A 26,582-nucleotide genomic window follows, 5' to 3' on the forward strand; every position below is an offset into this window, starting at 1 on the left:
GCCATTGCACGAGCAGCCGCGCTCTCCATTCATTTGCAGACAGTTCTGCTCTTCTTCCTCTCCCCCTCCCCCGTGCTGGATCCCAGCAGGGGGGCAGTTCCGCCGGGGGCAGCGAGGGTGTCCGCCCCCTGCCTGGCAGGCGGCAGGGAGCCTTGTGCATCGCTCCAGCGAGCATCGCCGGCTCCTCCACCAAGTGCACCACCGCCGCAGGAAAGCCAGCCAATCACAGCCACTTTTTTAAATAAAGCCTCTTACGACATTATTCGTTCTCCTCTCTAGTTTGCCTTTTTTTTTTCAATCGGACCCCTTGGGGGAGGCGCTCCCTCCCCACCCCCCAGCCTCTGGCCCAGCGGGGAGCGTCCCCGGGAGCCGGCGCGGAGATTACGCACGCCCCGCAGAACCGGTTCCCTGGAGAAGGTAGGAAGCGGCGCAGAGCCCATCGCGGAGAAAAGCCCGAATAGCGGCCCGTGTCGCTAGCAAACGACAGATACTGTCCGCGGCTGTCACATGGCTCCTTGAATGAGACGCGGAGCCGCTGCAGTCTGGGCCGCTCCGCAGATCAGGCCCTACTTTACTCCCTCCTTGCAGCCAGCGGTAACTAACCGCGCGGCATGTCCCCTCTGCCCCCTCCTCCCGATAGGTGACTCGTTTAGAAGCGGTGGTTAAAAAAGCAAACGCTTTTTCGGTGGCTCGGGGAGTTGAAGGATGAGCTCTCAGCCCCGGATGCCCGGACTCGTTTTATTTTCGGTTTGATCCCAATGTGTCACGTTGGAGAAAAGCAAGATATTTGTGAAGTGTCAAACGAACAAACAAACAAAAGCCTAGCCGGTGAGGGGAAGCTAGCTGAGAGGGGCGGGGGCGGGGGTATTATTCAAAAGAAATTGCATGCTCCGTTTCTCAAGGAAGTTAGGTTTGAGTCAATGTATTAATCCCCGTGCTGGCTAAGCAAATTAAGAAGGTGCCTTAGAAAACAACGTGCGATCTGGGCTTGTTTACATCTCCTTCCCAGGGGGTATTAGGAGCATGTCGAAGGGAGTTCCTGGACTTTTTGTTTTGTTAGCTCACAAACGGCTCCTCATTTCCCTAGTTTACTGCGTTCTGATCTGGGGGCAGCACCCACGAAGTAAATCCTGGCAAGATCGGTGATGTTTGGGGAAGATACTTTCTTCCCGTCCTTCCCAGGCCGCTGAGCAGATAGAAACGAGAACTCCTTCTCCTCTCAGCGCCATTTCAGCAGAGACACAAAATGGGTTCAAGAGCCTGGCTCAGGTGCGCGAATTGGGCACTACGGAGCAGCCGCAGCCTTGGGGGTCTGGCTTAGGCCGGCCGCTGTAAGGCGATGGAGCTATGCCAGAATAGCTCCCTAGTGTAGACAGTTCAGTTTTCAGAAGGCCCCTGGGTGGTGGTCAGCCGCTGCACATTCCAGACACCAAGATAAATGTGGTGAGCGTTTGGGTTGGGCAAAGAATGCAGGGAACACTTCAAGGGCAGGAAGTCTGGAAAGATGATTTTTGAACATTTCTGACTTTTTTTTTTATTAGGGAGGAGGAGGACTCCAGGGCACTTTGGGTGAGTTTGCCTGTGTTTGTTTTGGGGATGGAGGAGCTGGGATGGCTCATGTGTACGGAGAGTGAATATTACATATTTTCAGAGACCGCCTCTTCTGAGCTGTCAAAAAAAAAATCAATAGCCTGGAAACAAGCATGTAAAAATTCACCCAAAACCTCTGGGAAAAGAATGAGTGAAAACAGGAATTTAATAACAAAGGTGGCTTTTTTTGCTAACATTCTTACAGCAATAAAACGTAGATTAAGTAATTAAACAATATGGGCCAAATCCTGCTGCCTTGCCTTAGCAAAGCTGGTGGTCCCACTGATTTTAGGACTATTGATGTGAGTAAAGCAACGAGAAACTGGAAGGGGAGGGGGAATAGAAAAAGCCATTTTCAATCGTTATCGATAGTTAATTCGAATACCAGTTCAAAAATGCTGGTAGAAGTGTCCCTTATCCCAGGGAAGTATATAATGCCATTGTGTTAGATAAGTTATTACAAACCAGTAACAGTGGTGTTATTTAATACAAACTACACACATTTTGTTAATACAGAAGCAGCAGTGTCCAAACCCTGTAATTCTATTCAAGGCAAAGAGGATGTCTGGAAAGCCCAGTGCTGCACACAGTCAGCCAGTGATGCTGCCCTTGGGAGAATATGGGCTCTAAATTCAGAGGGTTCAAAGGTTTGTTATAGGGTCATGTATTGGCAACCTTCCTCACATGAGATAAAATTCACTCCTGCGCTGAGAGCCAGCACAAGCCCTAGGCAATTACTAAAGTGCCATTCCAGCCCTCAAAATAGGGGAACTCAGTTGCTACAATAGGCTTTGTGTTTCCCCTCTGCACAGTGGTGAACGTCACCGCTGAACAGGCCGCTTAGAACCGCTTGCATAAGTAAGAATGACTCACACGAGTTAGAGTAGCAGGATCAGCTCCCAAGTTTCTGAGGTTCTTCCGGTATGTTTATGATTGTGGGAGAACCAGTTGCAGGCTTGGGCAGCTGCTCTAATTTAGCTGGAGAGGAAAATCAACTCTCTGGTCATTTTGCTCACATAAATAAAGTGAGCAGAGTCTGGATCAAAGTTAGGGAAACTGCACGAATGCTGGGATGGGGAGGGGCAGGGGAAATTGAGAAAGGTCAGCTTACAATACGTTAGTGACCCCATAACAGCCCCATAGTTTTCCCAAAAGATTAATTGCAAAGCTTTCCCTTGCATCAGAGAGCATAATTAGGCCCCCAAAGGTTAACTAGTGTGAAAATAATACTTATGGGCAACGCCTGCGTGTGTATCAAATAGAGTTTAATCCATTGTCAAATGTTGGGATTCTGTGGGTCAAACCCTCGACTGACTCCAGTGGAATTATGCTGCCATACACTAGCGGAGAATGGGGCCCTATATGATACCCCTCTGCTTACATTTTTGCCGGTCAATTTTTTTCTCCAGGGGCCCTGTAGGGCCAGAACCGCTCACCTTTGCTCTTCTCTTTCTCTCAGTCTGTGGGAACGATTTTCCTACCGATGCTTATGCATAACCTCCGTTACCACTAATAAAAACCACTCCTGTTAATCGAATGTCTCTGCTACTTCTATAAACACGCCGCGGTGCTAAACATGAAATTCGCAATGCAGTTACCATAGCCATGAAGTTTTTTAGATACTGGGCATCTCAGACGATTTTACTTTACAGAAATGTGTAGCCAAAGTGTAGTTCCTATTACCCCCCGCCATCTATAGAGTTGACACCGCAGGCTCTCAGTGAACCCCTCCCCACTCGCCGAGCCGCGGTTCAGACCTGGAGACGTGGTATCTGCTTTTTAGCGTGAACATCCTGCTTTTCCCACAGTCCCTAGCACGCTTCTCAATGCTCCTGGGTGATTTGGGGAGTGCTCGGAGGGGGTGCGGTGCACTAGCGGAGTAGCCAGAACTCAAGTACGAGTACATTCTCCCGCCACCTGCCTGCCCTGAAAAGTGAGGAGAGCTTGAATTTGGTCTATTAATGTTTAATTTTCATATCAATTAAGGGAAGTTAAATTGGTGGACACGATTATCACCGCACACATTTCTTGCTGCTGCTCCCATGGAAGTCAATGGCACATTTTCCAGAATGGAATCCAGAGAGCAAATACCGGTTTTACAGAGGTTGCGTAGGCAGGTCGGGAGAGGGATCCTCTCTTGCCCCCGAGTTCAAATGAAAGTAAATAATGCCTTTTAAAAAAATCTCCATTCATCTTTCCCTAGAAGGAGGAGAATAATCTGTTTTAGGCCTTTGGTTGGTGAAGAGCCGGTTAGTGTTTACAAGAGATTTCTTTTTTAAATGGCAGGGATGTGAACAGCAACAATCCAAATAAGGCACCAAATCCTGCCTTCTGATTTGCCCAGCTAATTCCACAGAGATCAGTCGGGTTACGCATGTGAGTAAACTGAACAAGATTTGCTCCAGATTTGTTAGAAACATAAATAAAAGGAGGAGAGCAAATCTGTATGGAAAATAGTTTAACATTCACCCCTTGCAGGGGAGCTGCATAAGGCCTTCAATTACACTGATTCGTCATGGGTTACGGTTAGACATAGGATTCTTGCTAGCCCTCTTCACTGGGTGAATTTCATTCTGTAATGAGCAGTTGACACAGGATGTCTGATATGATCAAGGTCATTCAAAGTCAGAGAACAGAGAGAAATTACTTTTATCGTGAGTTTTTGCCTCTTAGTGTATTACCAGCTCTGTGCTATTTCCACCAAAAATTCAACTCTATAAAGATAAGAGTATCTCTCTCTCATAATAGTAAGAACGTTTTGACCACGCAGATCCAAAATAAAAAAAATATAAAAATGAAGTGTGTATTGACTTATTGGCCTCTGTTTTCTATTTTTTGAATTTTGGGTTACAGCTTTTTGTTTTCCTGCTGAGAAATTATGCCTTTGGATACATTATCAACGGCTTGAAATTGCTTAGATGAATAGTCCTTCTTTAATGTATTCGTTCTCTCTCTCTCTCACACACACTTTTTTTTTTTGTTGGAAGCTCAACTTTTTCAGTGTAATTTCTCCCTAATATGTATTGGAGTCTTCTTTCCATTTTGGGGTGAGACTTTCCTAAATTGATTGTGAAGTGTGTGTGTGTGTGTGTGTGTGTGTGTGTGTGTGTGTGTGTGTCTATATATATATATATAAAATACACACACACAGAGATACACAGTTGGTCCTGAATATTTTGTTTTGGGATATTGTATGATAGTTGTTTTTTAGGGAATTAAAAGACAAATGAAGACACAGGATATAGAAATGTATAGAACTATTTTGTATTTTCAGTGTCAGGCAGCATAGGATTTCTAAAAACTTGTATCATTCACAGTTTCTTTCGTGTGGCACTGCACTTTGTAACTCAATCTGGAAAAAGGATGGGGCGAGATGGCAAAGTTTGCAAAGCATACAAAAAGCATAGTTAAGTCCAAAGCTGATCGTGAAGAGTTACAAAGAGATCTCACAAAACTGTGCCACCGGGCAACAAAATGGCAGATGAAATTCAGTATTGATTAGTGCAAAGTAATGTTTATTGGAAAATGTAATCCCAGTTATACATACAAAATGATGGGGTCTAAATTAGATGTTGCCACTCAGAGAGATCTTGGAGTCACTGTGCATAGTTCTCTGAAAACAGCTGCTCAACCTGCAGCAGCTGTCAAAAAAGATAACAGAATGTTAGGAACCATTAGGAAAGGGATAGACAATAAGACAGTAAATATCATATAATCCATGGTATCCCCACACCTTAATTACTGCATGCAGTTGTGGCTGTCTCCTGTTTAAAAAAAGATCTATTAGAATTGGAAAAAGTACAGAGCAAGGCAACAAAAATTATTAAGGATATGGAATAGCTTTCATATGAGCAGTGATTTAAAAGACTGGGACTGTTCAGTTTAGAGAGAGAAGTAAGGGAGGATATTATAGAAGTCTATAAAATCATGAATTATTGGAGAAAATGAATAGGAAAATATTATTTGTCCTTTCATATAATGGGTAACTATTAATTCTTGCAATGAAATTAATTGGCAGCATTGTTAAAACAAATATAAGAAAGTACTTCTGCACGCAAGACACAGTCAAGTGTGGAACTCATTGCCTGGGGATGTTAAGGTCAAAAGTATAACTGGGTTAAAAAAAGACTTAGATAAGTTCATGGAGAGAGGTGCATCAATGGCTATTAGCCAACATGTTCAAGGATGCACTCCCAGTTTTTGGGTGTCCCTAAATCTCTGATGGCTTGAAGCTTGGACTGGAAGGGATGGATCACTTGATAGCTGCCCTGTTCTATTCATTTCCTCTGAAGCATCTGGCACCTGCCACTGTCAGAAGACAGGATACTGGGCTAGATGGACCATTGGTCTGACCCACTGTGGCCATTCTTATGTTCTTAATCTTTGTGGCACACATTGCAAATATTTTATTACTATAGAGACTTTTAACATCTTACATGATTTCACCTGACAGTATAGTCTACACCTTCAGTTAAGTGAAAATATGAGTCTAAAAGCAAATCGAAGTACCCCTAAATATCTAAAACCCTGTTAAATAAAATAAAACAATCATTTTAGCACTATGAGCCTCAGATACCCTTTATTAAAATCAAAGTCAACCATTAACATCAATGGGACTTGGATCTGGCCCTAGGAATCTAAAATTCTTAGACCCTCTCAGGTTTTTATGTTTGAAAAGATGTCTAGCTTCTTTCCTATCCGCATCTTTTGGAAAATCCAGGCACTAGGAAGCATCTGTTTGTATTCCAGTTCTGGGAAGGAAAACTGCAACCCAAGAAAGACACACAGATTTGGTTTCTGTTAGACTCGTAATAGTTTATTATTTAAGTGGTATATTTACCTTCATGGTTTCCTTTACAGTGGTAGTGTTTGAACGTTTAGTTTTTTTTTCAAGTAAAAGTTAATATACATATTTTGTGCAAAGTACAAATCTAAAACAAAGACTGTGTTTGCTGTTAGAGCATTTAAGAGAACATTTCCAAGTGGCATATTTATAATATATTATTCCTCTTTAGTATACTTCACGCTTAAGAAAAAAACGGATAATAAGTTATGTTCTAGGAAGAAATATTGTAACATCAATATAATGTGGACTCTTCTGTAAATGTGGGGAGGGTACAGCACTGAATTAAAGATGAACAAAATTGGGTGAAACCTGATGAGTGGTGGCCACTGCATTCCCTGCTGCCAACCTGTGATTTCTAGCCTGCTGTATCAAGGTTACAAGGCGGCTCCTAGCTGTCCTGGGGGATGGTACCCGGCTGCTATAGACAAACCTGGTGCCTGCAGTTCTGTGCTTTGTGTGGCTGAGCAGAGCAGAGCCCCCAAGCAGCTGGCCGCCCGCGCGGGCCCTATGCCTGGGGCGGAGCGGCATTCCCTGCAGGCTGGGCTCGGAGGTAGCTGACCACTTGCTGATGCCCGCTCTCTACAGCGAGGTCAATGGGGAGGCGGCCAGATTTGTCCCGTAGATCCAAGCGAGCCCCGCCTCGGTGCAGCGCCACAAGGGTGTCCAGGAAACCTTCTCGCGCTGCATCGTGCACTGGGAGGGAGCCGGTGCGGGGATCCGCGCGGTTGGGATCCGCTCCTCTCTGCAGCAGCAGCTCCGCCACCTGGGTGTTTCCCATCATCATGACCTAGAGGAGAGGGGCAGAAGCCGTCAGTCACTGACTCCGTGTTTGGCCAATCCTTTAGACGGGCAAGACTCCCACTGGTGGCCAAGCCTGAGTAAGGACTGAACTGCAGGGTTGGATTCTCTGTAACTAATGCCAGGGGGTTAACTATTGTGAGTTCAGTCTGAGCCTGATCCAACTACCATTACAGTCAGTGGAAATCGGATCAGGCCAGCTCCTAGAACAGGGCATCTGGATGATAGGTTAAGAAAATGTTGATCTGAGTCAATCGCCTCCTACGCTCCAAAGGCGTCGAATACCACAAAGGCTGCAAGACCAAGAGAAACGGTAAACTGTTTGAAATGGTCAGAATATCAAGTCTCAGCCCCCCCTTTTGTAAATGCATATATTATTTCATGCATGTATTAAACATCAGTTTGCATCCAGGCGCGCACATACGTGATATACTGTAGAAAATCCCCTCTTAATGCGCTGCACGCACAATGTATTTGGGGAAAACGCTTTCAGCTTGTGAGCACAGGTGCAGAGAAATGCTACCGACCATTTATCGGCACAAACGTGAACCCCGCTTTTAGGAAGGTCTGACATTTTACTAAAACGGAGGGTTCTCAGGTGGACCCAAAGGGCGGGATCCCGCAGTCCTTACTCTGGTAGAATTCCCGGTGAGGCAAACAGAAATGCTAACTGGGTAAGAAGCTGCTCATTATGAAAACACAAGATTCAAACTGGAAATTTATTTATAATCAGGCACAAGAACCACAATAATAAAAACAATAACTACCTCCAAGCTGCTTTTTTTGATGGTAGGTAGAATATAGATTTAAATATTTCCCTCTGTATAAAAATATTGAATTTCAGTTTAATTATAATTAACTTTGCTTTAGTTTATGGCACTTCCAACGCCCCCCTCCCCAACCCCCGCGCTAAAATAGCAGATCATTCACTAGCATTTATACAGCTGTTAGGCTTTCTGCCGGTACAATTTTACGAGAACAGTGATTCGCCTGTGTTGTGTGTTTCTTTTTAAGCGGTTTCAAATACAGTTTTCACTTAGTCCAATGGCCACGAAGCCGCTAAAATTTCTATCTACCATATAACCATACTAGAAATAGCGCTGCTTTTAAAGTTAGTTTTTTATGTTGAAATCTAAATATAGAAAGATACTTCACAAAAGTGCAGCAAAAATTAAATGATGCAGCACAATTTCTACTGAAGGAATATTATCAAAAGCATAAATTATTCCTTTTCAGTAAAATGTTGATGTTGTAATAAAAATTGCCATTGCATCTCTTACAAAATAACTTTTCAGGTAATTCCAATTTTGTTTTATGCGAGAATATACATAAACGTTTGCTAAATACATAAATAACTGAACCTAACTAGAAATTAAGATCTAGAATGTATTTTAGTTTCTAGTACTCCTGCAGGAGCTTAAAGTTTTTAATGTCTGTACTTCACTATATGTAAGGTAAATAACTCATTCTAATGCATATCTTCCCACCCCCGCCCATGAGCTAGTGTTTCTACTCGTATATAGTTTAGTTAATATATTCAGTCTCGCACGAAAATATTAAATCACTATTTCCTGTAGTAGATTTAAAATGAAAGGGCACACTTTCCGAAAATGATATTTAGGCACAGATATAGCAATTACTGAAATTCGATGATTTAAGGCATTTGGTGGATTTGAGTCATCACGTCACAACTACAGTTACAGATAAGACAATAGGGTATTAAAACTAAAACTGCTTTCAAAGGAGATCGTCGTGTTTTTAATAGACTTTTTCGGTTTTCTCGTTCAGTGAGATGAACTAGTTTTCTTCGATCATTTCATAACTGTGGCTTTGGTGCCTACGCCTTCGGACTGTCCTCCCTCATGTAGATCACTCCTGTACAACTCAATGGGGGCTTTGTCTGAGTAGGGGTGCAGGATCGGGCCCTGAAAACGACTAAGAAATACTAGAGCAATAAAATCGGGCATATATTTATATCTTTATTTATAACTAGCCAACTGAAGCATGTCCTTTTAGAATGTTAATAATGTCTGATGTTTATCTGAGTCAAATTTAGTGTTTTATGACTTTTTAAATACTTTGTTCCTTATACGTATTTCTGCAGACACCAAGATGGTGTACCGCCATTTCAGCATTTTGTTAATCTTGTGAAAAAAAGTCCAGCGTTTGTATGCACTGATAGAATTTCCCATTCCGCTTTGCCTTTGGATTTTTATCGGCTATCATTGATGTTTCTAGTGTCAGCTTTACGCTCTCGGCTGAAGGGGTGATTTTGCCACATGTATGAGAAACAACACTCCCTGCGTAAAAGCAGTCCCAAAATGCGACACCTGCTAACAAAAACAGGTTTATTTTTTTTAATCGCCTGCAAGACTGATTGAGTGCACGGCGAATAAATAGCGAACAGAACAGTCATGGAAGGGGATCGGCTGACTTTCCGAAGGACTACACGGATGTGTCGCTTTGCCACCCCCACGCTCTGAGCAGTCAGCCTGGGGTGAAAGTAACAACTGACGCTCGCCGCACTTTGGAGCTGCTGTGTGTGATGACAGCTGGAGGAGTCTCCGAGGCGCTGCGTTCACCAAAATCAGAGCGTGCTTAGTGCTCAGCACCTGCAGTCCCGGAGTCATTTTGCCCCCCCCCCTTTGTACCACTACCTCCCACGGGGGCTTGAGGCTCCTGCCTCTGGCTTCCCGTGAGCCCCTCTCGCTGGTCCCTGTACCTGGATCGGGGTCCTGTCGTAGGAATTGACTGCATTGGGGTCCGCCCTCTGGTCCAGCAGCTCCTTCACCTTCTCCAAATTCCCTAAGGCAGCGGCGCTGGCCATGTCGTTGGCCCCGCGCTGGCCCATGCCTCTTCCTCGCTGCTGGCTCTCACATCAATTAGCACTAGTGTCCGGGGCACCCGTCTTGCGCTTCCCCCTTGCTGCAAGGTCCCGGGGCAGGTCTCTGGGGGCAGCTCCAGCTCGCACAGGTCTCCTAAGCCATCAGAGCGCGGCGCGGCCGCCGGCAGCTCCGCCCGTCGCCTCTCCTCCGAGAACCCCGAGGGGCAGCGGCGCTTCCTGGGGAGCCCACCGCAGGGCAGGCGGGTCTGAACAGCTCCCCGGGCTCTCCCGCGCGTCCCTCTCCGCTTTCTTCCTCGGCCCAGGCTCAGCACTGCCGCGGCGCCGAGCAAGAGGTGAGCGCCGGCTGCAGGGACACCGTCTCTGTGGCTCGGTTGGAGAAGCCCAGGGCTTGTTTTCTCCGCACAGCTGGTGCACCTCCCCGCCCTGCGCCTGTCCCCTCCCCTCCCCTGCCCAGCCGCCCGGTACTTGTTCTGACTTGCCCAGCCGCTGATGTCACGTCACGCACCCAGGCAAACAGCGGCCAGGCAGGGAACAGCTGGGGAACGCGGTGTGTGAGAGCCCGTCCCCGGGGCGCATGCGCTCCTGGCTTCCGACTGGCGTTCTATAGAACGTTGGCAGCCAAAGGTTCTGGGGAAGGAACCTTCCTGTCTCCCCACCCTCGGCTCACACGCTTCCCGCTTGTGCAGAGTCAGCGGAGGACTTGCGGCTTGGGCAGTCGCTGGACGGTGCTTCCAGTGCCGTGGAGCGAGGGCGGCCCTGCTCGGCAGTAATCTTGTCTGCCTTCAGCACAGGCAGCTCCTTTCCTGGGCTGCGGCCTAATCTCGCCCGGCAGCCCCACGCGCAGGAGGGAGGGGTGGAAAAACAATCCAACAAAACCCAGCTCCTCCAGAGTCTTCATTCAGCCTTGGGAATGGCCAGTGGAGAGCGAGGCTGTTGCTGACGGGCAGAGTGACCTTGAGCAAGTCACCTCCTCTGTTTGTTTGTGCCTCAGTTGCCTTATCTATAAAGTAGGGCCAGTAATTCCACAGACTCACAGGGGACGTGAAACTCAGTCCACTGATGGCTGTAAGGTGCTTTGAAAGCCTCAGCTGAAAGGCACTGCAGATATGCAAAAAAAAAAATTGTAATCCTGTTTGGTGCTAATCTGGGTGGTCCCGTGGCTAGGGCATTAGATTGGGAAGAGAACCTAGATCTCCACAGTCCCAATCTACCACCGACCTATTGTGTTACATTGGGAAAGCCCTTTCATCAAACTGTGCCTCAGTTTCCCTTCCCAACCTAAGCTTATTCCTCTTAAGTTTTTGTACTAGCTCTTGTCACCTGAGCACCTTTCAGAAATTGTCACTTCACTGCTCGTGCCTCAGTTTCCCCATCTGTAAAATGTGGTTAATGAGGCTGATCTCAGAGATTTACTGATTAAAAATTACTATATAAGAGCAAGGTATTATGATTGTTTAATAGTCATATGTGTTTCTTCCTTTTCTTTACTCACCTCTCACTTGTCTAGTTTGCAAGCTTTTTGAGGCAGTTTGTCTTTTAGTATATGTTTTGTATAATGTGCCTAAGGCAAAGGAGCTCCAGTATTGGTTGGGACCACTAGGTACAACTAATAGAAATAATATGGCTCCACCTTCCCTTCCAAATCATTTTTAAAAAACAGACTTCCTTAAAGACTTTGTACCTTTCAGGTGAGTGTTGGAGAATATGCAGGTTTCACTTTCATGTGTCAAGATGTTTGTACCAATCTTGTTTTCCTTGCCTCTGCCAATAAAACACATAGTACCTTGGCAAAACCAGCATGCTTATTAATTAAGGGTGATAAAGATAAAGTGAATTCAGATAAATAGAATGAAATATGATGAGGTAGATGGGTGTTGTCATGAAAAAGTTGAACAAGGCTTGTGATCCCTTTTTTGGAATCCCACAGTACTTGTCACAGGAAGAAATTTTCTTTTCTTCAAGAGTTTTATTTTTAAAAGTTCAGTGAGATGCAAACAAATTATGGGTTGGCATGTGGCAGCTGGGAATGTTGTTGTATATATTTAAAATATAAATGTTAGTAGATTAAAGAAAAATATATAGTGTGGTATTTGGAAAGCTTGACCATGAAAGCAAATATTTTTGCATGTTGATTTCTGCAGAAAAATACTGAAAGAGGAGAGAGAGGAGGCGGTGGAAGCGACAGTGATAGTGTTGGGGGAGAAAGAGATTAGAATTTAGCTCTGGCTACCAGAACATTCGTCACATGGATTAGCAACCAGGCACACAGTCCTCGGTGGGAACTGCGGCAGGGATCTTTGGGGGAGCCACTAGCACCAAGGACAGCTCTCTTGCTGGCAGCTGTTCAATGTGGTTTGCAACCCAATCCCTCTACCGGGTGGGACACCAAAAGGTAACTGCGGGCCTTAGCCCCCTAACCATATGGCTGGATCCCTCACACTTTAAAGCTGGTCTTGTCTGTCCTCTCCCTTTCATGGTCATTGGAGAAAATACACTGAGTCCATTACTCTCTGTGAACCTCACTTTCCACTCTAAGGAGTAAATGAGACTTTTATGTGACAGTGGAAAAGCTACATTTAATCATGTCATCATACTAACCATGTTGTGGGTTTGCAGGGATGCTGACAGATGGGAAGGTTAAGAGATCAGATGGGTGGTAAAATGTTAAAAAAGAAAAAAATATCAATTTGGGCCTAGGGCCTATAATTTCCATGGCCCTGGGCATTCACCCCAGTTCCTTTTCACTTTTAGAATTAAAGATTTTGAGGAGAAAAAAAAATACAAAAGTCCTTGTTGAACCTACAAAAACAACGTATTGCTCTACCCCAGAGTTTCATCATTCTTCCAGTTTTCACTAACACTTTAAGCCTTTACCTTAAGTAAGTAAAAAGAAAAAAAATATTTATTTGTATTACAGATTTACTGCTATATCCTTAGGACCCCATTGTCCTAGGTGCTATACAAACATATAGTGGATATAAACTTTGAAAGCCAGATTGTGCTCTCAGCTGTGTACCCATATAGGAACATATTGAGTGTAAAAACTCCCCGATACCTGTGCATGGGCCACTTGGACATGCACACCTTTCTAAGATCATTCTTTCATGGAATTTGAATGCTACCATTATCTTATTCAGTGCTTTGACTGTTATGTTGTCCGGTTATGGTTGTCTAAAACAGCATGAAATCACCTATTGACACACCTCTTAACTTGAATAACTAAAACAATGGAATAATGACTTAATTATTTTTCCTCCCTGTCCCTTTATAAAGAAACATCCATATTATCAGGAAACATTTTAAGTTCTACATTATTGCTAATAGATGGTCCCAGAAATTTCTGCCAGTTACCATGTGATAGGGCTAAATCTGCTAATTCTCAGTAAAATACAGAGTAGTATTTTACTTTGCAAATAGTCTCATTGACTTGAATGGGAGAACTTGCAGGATAAAATACTCCTCAGTGTGAATAAAGGGGCAAACTGGGTCCTTTAGGGAATTATTTTTCAATTGGTTCTTTATATAACAGAACCTCTCTAAATTCCATTGCTTCATTGCGTGTTGTTCTTTCTCATGCTCTTGGTATCCCATTCAATGTTTGTTTCTTATGGTGTCAGCTATTTAAGTGATGGGCACCTTAAAAATAACTGATACACATATGTAAGAACTGTCTATTGAAGAAAGAGCACCTTCTTCTTTTTAGGGAATTAAGTCACACAGTAACTTGTCACATAGACCTTTGTTCAGTGGAAAAAAAATATTAAGGAAAGACATTGTCTTTTAATACTTATAGATGGTACAAAGTAATTTTAACAGTAGCAGAAGTGAATATTAAAATAATCGAATAAATGTGCTAAATATAGAGAACAACTAACTAAACTATTATTGTAAATCATGGGCCTGATTCTCATTTACATTCAGGCCCCTTTTCACCGCTCTGGAAGTGTAAACGGGCCTTCACATGGTTGTGACTGTTGGAGCACTGTAAAGGAAGGTCTTAATGCAGATGAGCATCTGGCTCCATATCTGTTGGGCCCATCTTCTCCTTTTAAACTAGATGCTTCAACAGGAAGTTATAATCAATAAGAAGACATATTGCAGACTGTGTGGTAAAAAGATGAGCTCTTTTACTTGTTTAGTTCAAGGACTGTTGCTCCTAAGCTCTGTGGTTCATACAAACACTCAAAAATAGCATTCTGCTTTCTGCTGCTTCCAAAGAGGGTTGTTATGTGACATACACCTTAAGAAGCAACGATTTACAGACATACAGCAAAATGCAAAAGTAAAAGGTGTTCTCTAATTTTTCAAAAAGTTAAAAAACCAAACAAACTAGGAAAAGAATAACAGCATAAAATACTTAAAGATGCAGCCTAAATAAATCACACATGTTTATTCTTAGAAAGGAACGAAAACCACAAAATCCATGGCCTAGAATTTGAAGTTTCAGCTGAAACCTACTGTGCCACAGAGTTTATGTCTCAGTGTTTTTCTTCTGGTTGAATATGCTGTTGGTTTGAATGACAGAGGGTATATCCAATCATTGGTGTTTAATGTTCTCACCCAGTTCACAGCAATTACTTCCGGTTTCAAAGTTAATCGTGTGAGAGTGAATTAGCAGCACCACCACCTAAAAACAGTAATTTCTGATTTTGCTATTCCTTTCACACATATTGCCACAAGTGTATAGTGCAGACACATGAATCAGTATACACATCATAGAGAGAAACAGTAATACAAACCAATCCCACAGCAACCAGACAAATACTGTAAGGTCTGAAATAATTTAACTTCTACAGTCAAATGTAAAAAAGACAAGTTTCAAGAAGATAATTTAGCACTGGCAATGTGTATTCAACAGAATATTACTCAAAAGCAGGTTTTTATTTGTAGCAACATCATACTAATAGCAATATATCATTTATCATGAGTGTGACAGAGAAATCCATGCTCATTATCATGATTTCTATTTCACAGTAAGTAGAACACAACACAATGCTGTAGTAACATTCAATTAATATGTATTAAAGAGATGAGATAGCTTAGTGGTTTGAGCATTGGCCTGCTAAACCCAGTGTTGTGAGTTTAATCCTTGAGGGGGCCACCCAGGGATCTGGGGCAAAATCAGTACTTTGTTCTGCTAGTGAAGGCAGGGGGCTGGACTTGATCCTTCAGGGTCCCTTCCAGTTCTAGGAGATAGGTATATCTCCATTATTATTTATAAACCCTTTCAATAAATGATAATGATGTTGATACAGAGCAGGCTTAAAACATCAGCTCCTACTATGTTTGAGGAGGAGCATGAAAATTAAAATTGTCAAGTGTATCTTTATTTCTTTTTTATTTTGAGAGAGTAGACATTAGCTCCTACTGGAGGGGAGAAGATACCTCCCTTAAAAAGGTTGGATTTGCATAGGCATACAACAGATGCTAATTAATGTGAGCTAAGAAAATGGAAGCTGAGATCCTTGTGTGTGATAAGCAGGAACTGGGATTTTAAGAAAAATGCCAAATATCACAATAACACAATGTTGCTACTGGCTGTTTCCAAAATGTATTAAATGTAATTCTTCCTACATTATGTCAGTTTGAGGGGCTTGCACTCTCTGCTCTGTTTGTTTGTAAGGGAGTCACCTGGTGCACTTCTCATATTCATCTGCCAGTGTCAGCTGGATTTGATATATATATAGGAGGTTCTGAATTTGGAAGAGCAGTTCTCTAAGCTCCATTACAAGTCAGTCCCGCTCCTGGAGTTTCTGCTGTTTGCATTGATAGTCAAGGATGTTACCAGGTAGAAAAGAGCTGTACATCAGGGGATGATTAGTCACAGTAATCCTGTTTGTCACAGCTTGCTCTCCTCCCAACCTAAATCCCATAGTGGGTTTTGCTTGGAGTATGTTGTCTGTTCTTTCTTTTTACTTATTCTACTCTCTTTCTCTGGAAAAAGGAAAGAGGGCAGATGGAGGTCTAAATGCTGCTGTTGATTGTCAAATTTTGATTCCTGTTTCCTGATTGGTACCATGACACTGATATTCAAGGCTGTTGGAATGTAGGGGAGAAGGGAAGAACATGACACACTGGATTACTGGTGAGTAAACTTTATTTTTCATGGTCCAAAATAGATACATGAACAGACAGTGCAAGAGCTTAATGATAAGGCCATAAAGTGTCTGTTTTTGCCTGAAAGTACAAGCAGAAACTGAAACTACATTAGCCATGGCCATTGTGAAATCGTATTTATGTAACTATGGAAATTAAAGGCTAAATTTTCAGCTGACAATGTTAACTGTGTGCGCATGCAAAACCTTGCATTTGCACGGGCAGCTTTACTAACTTTATGGGCATTTGCCATAGCAGCATATGTAAATGGGCTATCTGTGGGCACAATTTCCTATTTTGCACAGGCCTGTGTAATTAAGGAGGCTTGCTGAAAATTTGACCCCAACTAGGGTTCCTGTGTCAGAGGCTGAATTAATATTCTTTAAATTGTTAAGCTAAACTTTCTCCCAGTAGAGTTTAACGGGCTACCGCAGGAAATATAGGGAACATTCAGAAAGGGGCATTCATACAAGTAACCAGTGCCTTTCATGTGTCAGATAGCTATAAAACAGGCTATCATATTAGGATAGTGATTCTCAAACTGTGGACTACAGAGTGCCTCCCTCTAACCCACCCTAACCTGCTACTCCTAGGGTCTCAAAATATTTGATTATGGTGAGCACCATAGGAGGTCCAGTGAGATGATCTTTCTCTTTCATGTGGTTTTTGGAATGGACAGTTTGGTGAACCACTGTATTAGGAATGACCTTTATAATTTGTTGTATAATCACTTTCCAGTGACAGGAAAGCCTTCAAATCCCAAAGTTTAGTTAACTCCAGAAGAGGAGATGGATTCAGAACTTGGAACAAGAACAAGTTCTCCAGTTTGAAAAGTCTTGTTGCTGTCTTTTCTGAATTAATACTCTGTTTGTTTTCATGACATCTGTGGGTAGAGTGGGCTGGAAGAATAAGTGCCAGATTGGGAGTCAGGAGCTTTTTGAATCCTGGCCCTGCTAATGATTTGCTGTGTGGCCTTGGGAAAGTCACTTTGTCTTTCTGCCTCACTTTCCCCATGTGAAAAGTGCTAATAATACTTACCCATCTACTTCCCAGAGCTATTGGGGGTGACTTATTAGCTAATCTATGAAGAGTTTTGTGCATGTATGGTCCTACCTAAACGTGGATTTTTGTGCTTGTGATTTCCAAGTTTGCATTTCTAGACCACTGGAACGTTCTAAAGCAGTTGGATGAACCAGTTTGCACTCAGTCTGGGTAGCCAAATGATACTCCTTATTTGTCAACTGTGGAGTCATTTCTGTAGCCACAAGACATGTCACTGTCTTCAAATTTTCTCATCTGAAAAGACTTACTCCTAAGAACAGGTCTCTTAGTTAGTGTAGAATCCATTGTACCCACATATATACTGGTAATGGCATTGTAATACTCTTCCATTTAGATTATAATGAATGGGTCAAAGTGTATTGGGTGTTCAACCATATGGTGACTGATTACTTCTGATAAACAAGTTGTTATAGTGTTATTGCACAGCTGTGTTTTTATTCAACCAAACTCCAAAAGGCTGTTGACTTTCTAACTATAGGTTACATATGTGTACAGAACTACTGTGAACCTTTAGACCCATTTTATATTCCAATTTTACTGTCATAATTCATAAAATTATGTAGGAGGAAAAAGACATTTTCTAATGGTTCTGGATCCATTCGTGTTTACATGAGTAAGGATTACTCCTATGGCTAAAATGAACAAAGTTTTAAACTTTATCCCTACACTTCAAAAACATTGAGAGTGGAATCTTGGCACCATTGAACTTAAGGGGAGTTTAGCCTGCCAATCCACCAGAATCATGGGCTATTCACATTGTGCCTAGTTCTTCAGTCCTTGTTCAGGCAAATTTTTAATTGACTACAAAAAGAGCATTACACAAAGAAGTGAGTGATCCAAAATTTTGCCCTAGCACATTGGGCTACTCAGAGCTGTCCTTAGGATTTATAGGGCCTTATGCAGTATTATTAAACTAGTGCCCCTATGCTCCACTGAAGGCGGTCCCCAGCTGGTGCTGCTGACCCCAGTGTGTTGAGGGGGCACGGCCACCATGCCCGCCCCCGGACCCCCAGAACCCCCTCCCAATTGCTGACACACCCTGAGCTTCATATGCAGCAGCAGCAAACGCTGCGGCAGTGGCTCAAAGCAGGTTTCCTGCTGTCACATGGGGGCTGCGTCTTCCCAGAGCCAATGGCCCTCCTGCAGCCCCTGGCTACTCCTGGCTCACCATGAGCATTTTGACAGGAAGTACCGAGTAGTAATAACAACAACAATAATACGTGTGTGTGTGACAGAGTGTGCGTGTGTGTGTGTGTGAGAGAGAAAGTTAGCCAGTGTGTGTGAGAGAGCCAGAGAGAGAGCAAGTGTATGTGTGTGTGATTGTGTGTTGGGGGACTGTGTGATAGAGTGTGTGTTGGGAAGTGTGAGACTGTGTGTGACAATCTGTATTGAGGGACTGTGATTTGTGAGAGGCAGAGTGTATATGGGTGTAAGAACCGATCTCTGTGTGAGAGACTGTGTGTGTGTGAGAGAGAGAGAGAGGGAAGTGTAAGAGACTGTCACTTTAAGCCACCCCCCCTCGGCTTTGCTCCCCTCCCGCGCTGACTCACGTGGAAGTGTCACACTTCCTGCTCTGGCCCCCGCCTGGCCCCAAGCAGTGCAGGCAGGCAGAGTCCAGGGAGGGACTCCACTCCAGGCGGTGGTGGCCCAGGCTGCCATGCCACCAGTGACCGGATGCACCACTCTGGACTCCCTGGGGCTGGGGCCCTCAGCTGGCCAGTGGGAGGGCAGGAGCGGGGAGAAACCTGCTGGCCCCGCAAGGGGGAGGGGCTGGAGAAGAGAGGATTCCAGCTGCGGCCAGCAATGGGAATGGTGCCCCAAATTTTCAGGTGCCTTACGCAGCCGTGTGTGATGCATAAGCCTAAAGATGGCCCTGGGGCTAGTGGCTGAGGAGAGGCATCAGGAGCCTGCTACACTTTTGAGTACCCCTGGTGTCAGTCAGGAATCCAAGACTTTTTGAAAAGTTGTCCTGAAAAGGGTATGATTAGATTAGATTAGGTTTATGCCTTTATTGCTTCTTGATGATGATTTGTGGGAAGGAGGAAAGCACCAGAATTCCCCCCGTCCCACCACCCTGCTTATTAATGGCTTTGGAAATCAATAACCAGGAATGTCAAATCTTGTGTTCCATGGCTTGCTGGAGGAGTCCCTGATGATTTTAGATGTAGTAGCTTGTGAGTGCAGGTATTGTCAAACCCACATGTTGAAAAATCACGAATTAGGCCTCAAAATCATGGGATTGGCTTAACTCATCACATTTAAAAGCTCCAATAACTTTGGGGGGCCTTCATTTGTCTTCTGATATTTGTAGCCATTAGGGGTCATGTTTTCAAGCTTTTCTCTATAACCAGGAGGGCTAGAAACATAATTTAAACATAAAAGATGAGATTCTTATGTAATCAGATGGATCCAGGAGCTGGAGATTTAAGGAAAGCACACTGTTAATTGAGATGGTGGTGTGTGTGGGGGGCAATGTTTAAACTTTACCAAAGACATCCTTTCTCCGATGTATTCACTGGCCATTGGAGTTCAATAAATGTTAGTAAAAGACCAAAGTTTTGAACCATCTGACTAGAACTCCCTACTCCTTCCAATTGCTGAACTTAGTTCTTTGCCCCTTGACAGACATAATTTTACTAGTTTTCCAAATGCCATAGAACCTTCCTAGGTTGACGAGACATGAATTTGTAACTTTTGTTAAGCACTTTTTTTGTGGGGTAGGAGAGAGATGCAACACCCTTCAGGCTGCTTTTTAGATATTGTAAAGAAGCAAAAATGGCACGAACTCAATCTTTTTCTATTGTTCTTCACTTGTAAAACGTCTTTGGTGTAGCTGAAAGGCAGAAATAGGGAGGAGTATGGCTGAAGGAACTTGACAGAGGCCTGAGTTGTCAGCCAAAAGCCAGAGAATAGGAAGGCCTGGGTGTAGGGTTCTGTGCTATAGAAGAGAAGGTGTTGCTGCGTGTGGAGTTTTAGTTTCAGTTCTGCATGCAGCCCAGTCAGTGAGTATCTGAGTTTGACCTTTGAACCATTCACTAGTTTTGATCCTGCTTATTCAAGGACTGCTTGTTTAAAATGTATGTGCTGCTGTGCACCTTTAACTGGAGGCAGGACAATTGTCTCCAGTTTGTTTCTTCTTTGCAGTGCTCCAGAAATGCACAATACCCACAAGCCTTCCAAGAGCACTAAATTCCATTACAAGTGTAACTCTGGCAACATAGGTGAAAAATGTTGCCCATTTTTACAGTTTGTGAATTGTGAACAGATCACATTTTCCGCAAGACTTTGTTTGTTCAAAATCCTTCACATGTTTTATGCAAACATAAAGCCTATTTATTGCTCCTACTGCTCGCAGGGAGAGTTGCTTAGTATAGTCAATAGTCTATGCTATGAGTATTCAATATTTGCAATTCAAAATGGCATTTTGAACTGCAAACGTGTTTCTGTTCCCTGATTGGATAAGTGCAACTCTAAGGCCTTGTCTGCAAACAAACTTGCACTAGTTAAATAAGCATCTGTTTTTAAATCTAGTCAGTTAGACTGGTTCAGAATTGTGTGTGGACAAGGCCTTTGAATCAGGTTTCTGGTGAGCTCAGTCAAGAGTTTGAGCCTGTAATTAGTTTTCTACGAATATTCTGCAGTATTCACTTAAAATGCACTGTTTTGACAAAACCTACTTGCCAGTAAACATGTTCCCTAGAATAGTTATATTGCCAGCACAGGTGAAGTAAATTAATTTTAAAATATTGAATTCATCTTACATGTGCAGGATTGACTCAGTTCTGTACTCAGCCAAGTATTGCATTATTGTGGTATCTTCATTATAGGAATAGCTGTGTTGGGTGACCCAGCCCCACTACAGCAGAACTCACATGTTCAAAACATAATTTAATCCTACAGTGGATGGGGATGAACTTTAACTGTGTCCCTGACTCCTGCTTGGTGACCAAGACCAAAGCCTTAGCACAGTTCTGGGACACAGTTAACACACAGTGCACAGTCTCCAATGCAAGACAGTTGAGTGTTTTAATGGTGTCAAGGGACCATTGTGTTGTAGGCAGGTCCCCCAAACATGGTTGTTTCTAGAGGCCAGAGCAGCCTGAAATAAATCAAACCTAACCTTGCAATAAAATATGGTTTAGTATACAGACATTTTAACTCTGAGTTTGTACCAATGTGAAACTTAAATGTCAGAATAAATACAAATAAATGAGGTGCACAATATAAATAATATAACGAAATTACAATAACCATATAATTAGTCAACCACACAATAGAACAAGGTGAGACACCAGACTTACTCTGGTAATTTTTTCATGTTGCCAGTTATGATTGTGACAGGTTGAATCACAAAAACCCCCTTGGGAACTGCCAACTGATGTGCCAAAAACTACTTCTGCCCCTGCTTTCCCTGCCAGATTCGGACTCCAGCACCCTGTTTTGTTGAGCCAGACACTCCAGTCTGCTCCAACACGGACCCAGGGTCTGAACACATGCCCGTGCCCTAAAGCTACAGACTTAGCTGAAAGCAACTTGAGAGAAGTGTTCCTGTCTTTAACACTCAGATACCCAACTCCCAGTGGGGTCTAAACCCCAAATAAATTCATTTTACCCTGCTTATACAGGGAAAACTCATAAATTGTTGGTCCTCTATAACACTGATAGAGAGATATGCACAGCTGTTTGCCCCCCCCCGGCATTAATACATACTCTGAGTTAATTAATAAGCAAAATGTGATTTTATTAAATACAGAAAGTAGGATTTAAGTGGTTCCAAGTAGTAACAGACAGAACAAAGTGAATTACCAAGTAAAATAAATTAGAACATGCAAGTCTATGTCTAAGAAAACTGAATACAGATAAAACCTCACCAGTAAGCTTCCTTTTACAGACAAGTCTCCTTCTAGTCTGGGTCCAGCAATCACTCATACTCCCTATAGTTACTGTCCTTTGTTCCAGTCTTGTTCAGGTATCCTTGGGGGTGGAGAGGCTCTCTCTTTAGCCAGCTGAAGACAGAATGGAGGGGTCTCCCACGGGTTTAAGTAGACTTTCTCTTGTGGGTGAAGACCCCCTCCTCTCTCCTGTGCAAAGTCTATCTCCAAGATGGAGTTTTGGAGTCACATTGGCAAGTCACATGTCCATGCATGACTGAATTTCTTACCAGCCAAGCCATATTCCTGGGAAAGCTCCAATGTGGATTGGCATCTTCGAGTTCATTGTTGGCTTGAGTGGTTCTTGATTGGGCACTTAATTTGCATATCCCTTTCTCAAGAATCTGACCAAATGCTTTATTAAAGCTACTTAGAAATCATGCAAATATACAGCCAATATTCCTAACTTCAAGGACATGCATACAAATAGGAGGAATGCATTCAGTAGGTCATAACCTTTACATAGATACATTACATGGCATCTGTAGCATAAAACATATTCCAGTTATATCATATATACATTCATAAGCATATTCCCATGAAGTCTTATGGGGTACAGCCTTATGGGGTAATGGTCTTTGCTATAGCAGCATGTGTTGTAATGCCATCATAGATAACCAAGATTAGGGTGGGTCAGTACTTGAATGAGAGGCCTCCAAAGATCACTGAAGTACTGCAGGAAAAGGTGTTGGTGAGTCAAGAGATGACACTCTTCCTCTCTGTGTCAGAACTGAACCAGTTTCCCAAGACACTATTAAAAGTACGGTGATGCAGGAGGAGCTACCTACTGGATGATATGTGAAACAAGCTGCTTGAGGTGATTGGAAATGTCATGTCACTTTTTATGTGAGCAGTGTTGTTGTGCTGGCCACATTCTAACTCAGCTAACTATGTTAGGTTTCATTACATTTCCCTGCCGTTTCAACTGAATACAATATTTTTAATCATTTCCTGTCATAAATTGTTTTGGAGTGTTGCTATGTACTGTTAAACTCACTGTGTTCCACACAGCAGGCGGCATTCTACATTAAATTAGAGAGTGACGAGATCCCTTTTTATCCCTTACCACAAGACTTACTATTTTAATGATTATAAAGTGCTTTGAAATCTCTGGAGCTATAGAATGTGAAGTATTATCATGATTATTCCAAATGCATTAAAAAGTTAAGTCCCTTAAATCAAGCTTTGATTTTAATAAAAATTCATAATTGCTGCATTGCTCAGTACAGCGACTAAACTGTGCGTAGTCATACACTGACTTAGTGCATATGTCCGATCATGACTCCCTCTAGTGACTGGTCCCAACAACTATAAAACTATTTCACAGCCAAGGAACTCTCCTATTGATTGGTGGTGTAAGTAGTGAAGGTCGTAGTTTTGTTCCCATTAATAACTTTGTGTGTTTCTGTAGCCACAATTTGGTTCACCTGCTCAGGAAAGGTTTTTATCTACAGTGATGTGCCAGCAATACTGAAGACTAAGATCTTATTTTCTTCTGCATCAGCCTGTTCAGTGTGTTTTCATTTTGTAACAACCATTGACTCCCAGACAGGCAGGAAGAAGGCAGAATCATAACATCTTTCCTACATACACCTAGCTATGTACTCCACAGGCAGGGAATTGTGGGAGTTGCTGCCTCCAGGATGCTGCTGCTGGCTGGTGTTGTGACCTTCAAGCCGCTGGATATAGTTGACCAAGGGAAGTTTCAGATTTCTAAGGCACAATAGAGAGGTGTATGGTTTGCTCTATTTGTTATGTCAATCATGACATTTTCTGTGCCCTTGGAAAATGGACAATGTTTCTAACTAGCACCATCCTACTTAGTTTTCAAAAACAAACTTAGGCCAGGAAATGGCAAGTTACAGTCAGAAATTTTAAAACAAGAAATTTTGGAATACATGGATAACCACAGAGAGTTATCTCTCATAACCTTAACTTTGCCCCTGTATCCCTACTGCTCACTGCAGCTCCCATGTAAGGCATACATCTTGGACAGGTGTTACTGTATCACAGCTACTGGACATCATGAAGTTGGGTATTATTATTTAATATTAACAGGTTGGGCCCCCTTATGCTAGGCACTATACAAACCCATAACATAGGGAGATAGGGACCTCTTACACTAAATGTACTTTGGCAGTTTGCCTGTACTCCCCTCAATCCTATCCGATATCTTTAACATCTTGCATGGTAATGACAAGTTATGAACTAAGTCCATAAATACACAGTGATGAACAGTGTGACTAAGAAAAGGTTAAAATGTTAAACATGGCTGCTCTGAGGCAGGTGTATAGGAAAGGTGGGATGTGTAATGGATGGAACTGGGCAAATAACTGACTTTTTGGTCTGGTGGCAGTTTTGAAAAATTGAAAAACATTTAGGTTCTGGTCAACCTGAATCTTTTAACATTTGTGGTGAATTAGAAAAAATAATCCATTTTGGATCCATTACAGAGGCAGAATTCAAAGCTGGATCTCCCACATCCTAGGTGAGTGCTGTAACCACTGGGTTATGGTTATGAGAGAAGAAGGGAGTGGTACAGCAGAACCGCCATCATTCCCTCCGCCTCCACTGCCTCCGGCCATTTTGTGAATGGCCAAAACTATGTGTGTCAAATAGTTTTGGGTTGACCAACACTGTGTTTGTTTTTCCTCATACAAACTATAATCTGAAAAGTTTTTGCCCAGCTCTCATGATGAATCAGTCTTTTCTGTGGATCATAAATGCAAGTGATGAGATGCCGGCGTCTGGTGCACAGAGGCTGAATTGAAGGGGTTGAATTAACCTGTAACTGTGCAGGTTGCAGGGACGTAGTAGGTACATTTTGCATGAATTACCATGTTCAGTATGCTCTGCATAGCAGAATATGTGAATCCTAGTGTCAGTGCTGATGTTTGGTGTGGATAAATAAGATCTCTAATCCTGCTAGAGAGTGGGCAGGGTTAAGGGTTTCTGGGGTACCACAACTGTTGTTCTTATGTTTTAAGGTTTCTTTTAAAAATGTCAGATAATACCTTAATCTTTACTGACTTTGTAAAGTAACTTTCTGAAGACTTCATGTGTTTTTAAAAGTTTGCTCTGGGGATTGATGACCTTTACTCTTTTAACAGGGCCTTATCTGGGACTAAAACTGCAATGTCCTGCTGTATTCCTCACATTATTCTGAGAAAACAGAACCAACAAATACAACTACACATTGGCTGAAATAAGTTCTTGGCATGTTTTATTTCTATTGCAAATTCTTTGTACAGGATCTGCAAATTGTAAGCTTAACAACAGAAGTCTTGCAGTGGCTTTCAGATGGTATCTACATTTTAAGAGGGGTGAGTGCACCACCTAGAGGAGATAATGATACTTTTTTGCTGACTATTACAAAACTTTCCATTTGGTGCTGTAGGTTAAGTGAAAGTTAACACATGGCACAACGGACCATTGAGAAGCTGTTGATTTACTTTGTGCCTGCTGACCTTTCTGGTGAATACAAAATATGTAAGAATCCTTTCCAGGGCACACAAAACTTTGAATAATTTTGAAGACTGGTGATTACAGCAAAAAAGAATCCTGACCTTCAGTCTGTTCACCAGCTGTGGGACCTTGGAAGACTTGGTAAAACTGTCAATGCTGAGAGGCTGAGTTCACGAAGGTTTTTACAATGCTTTGATATCCTTGGAAAGGGGCTCTGAGTGCAAAGTGTTTTTTGTTTTATTATTCATCTGATAACATAGATAGCTTCTCTGTTTGCATACAGCATAGTTCCTTCTCTGTGCTAATGGTTCTGACATTTAAGAGGATTGTCTAGTTTATGTTGCTTGAAAAGTAAGATCATGTTTGCAAACATGGATTTCCTCCTTCCCTTTAACTATTACTGCCTAGGGTTTTATTTTATTTTTTTACAATTACTCTTTCAATTTTTGTATGAGATAAGCACTGTGACAGGGCTTGCTGACACCCAAATGTAGACCTATTTATAGCAGGTCCACAAGATCACACATTCAAGATGAAACTGGGGCCACCATGTTCTTCCAGGACTTGTCATGATGAATGAGGCAACACAGAACAGAGAGCAAAGGGTAAAGGATTTTTTTTAATGATAAAGCTGGTTTCTTTGAATGACGTTTCTCCTTGGATCTATCATAAGAGAAGTTCTCTGTGCTACCATTACAGAGGTCCTTGAATACATGATGAAGCACCTGTGAGAATGGACATGCAGGCAGAACTACTGTCACAATAGATCCATAAAACACATCTTTCTGAAACTGTAAATAGCGGGTGGGAAGAATTATGTTCTCATGCAGTCGTGGGGTTGTGGAATTAAAGCACTTTCAGGTAGCTTTGAGCGATGCTGCTCAGCCAACTGTTCCCTCTCTCTCTTTTGTTTGGTAAGACTTTGTAATAAATTCTTGACTTAAACAAT

The 26,582-nt window shown here is 42.7% G+C and overlaps 1 protein-coding gene and 1 long non-coding RNA gene across 3 annotated transcripts; one reads left to right on the forward strand and one right to left on the reverse strand.

Moving 5' to 3' along the window:
• Window positions 1-26,582, forward strand: LOC127046353 (uncharacterized). Of its 2 annotated transcripts, XR_007773006.1 has the most exons (4): window positions 1-417; window positions 1,542-1,569; window positions 22,897-22,985; window positions 25,279-26,582. It is a non-coding gene; the product is annotated as an uncharacterized LOC127046353 (long non-coding RNA). The 2 variants fall into 2 exon arrangements; XR_007773007.1 differs by lacking the exon at window positions 1,542-1,569.
• CDKN2B (cyclin dependent kinase inhibitor 2B) lies at window positions 6,380-10,516 on the reverse strand. Its single transcript, XM_050943244.1, has 2 exons — window positions 9,957-10,516; window positions 6,380-7,223 (listed from the first exon to the last, which is right to left on the reverse strand). The coding sequence occupies exons 1-2, from the start codon at window positions 10,083-10,085 to the stop codon at window positions 6,942-6,944; spliced, it is 411 nt and encodes a 136-aa protein (XP_050799201.1). The 5' UTR covers window positions 10,086-10,516; the 3' UTR covers window positions 6,380-6,941.

Source organism: Gopherus flavomarginatus, chromosome 3 (genome assembly GCF_025201925.1).
Source record: "Gopherus flavomarginatus isolate rGopFla2 chromosome 3, rGopFla2.mat.asm, whole genome shotgun sequence".
Classification (NCBI taxonomy): Eukaryota; Metazoa; Chordata; order Testudines; family Testudinidae; genus Gopherus; species Gopherus flavomarginatus.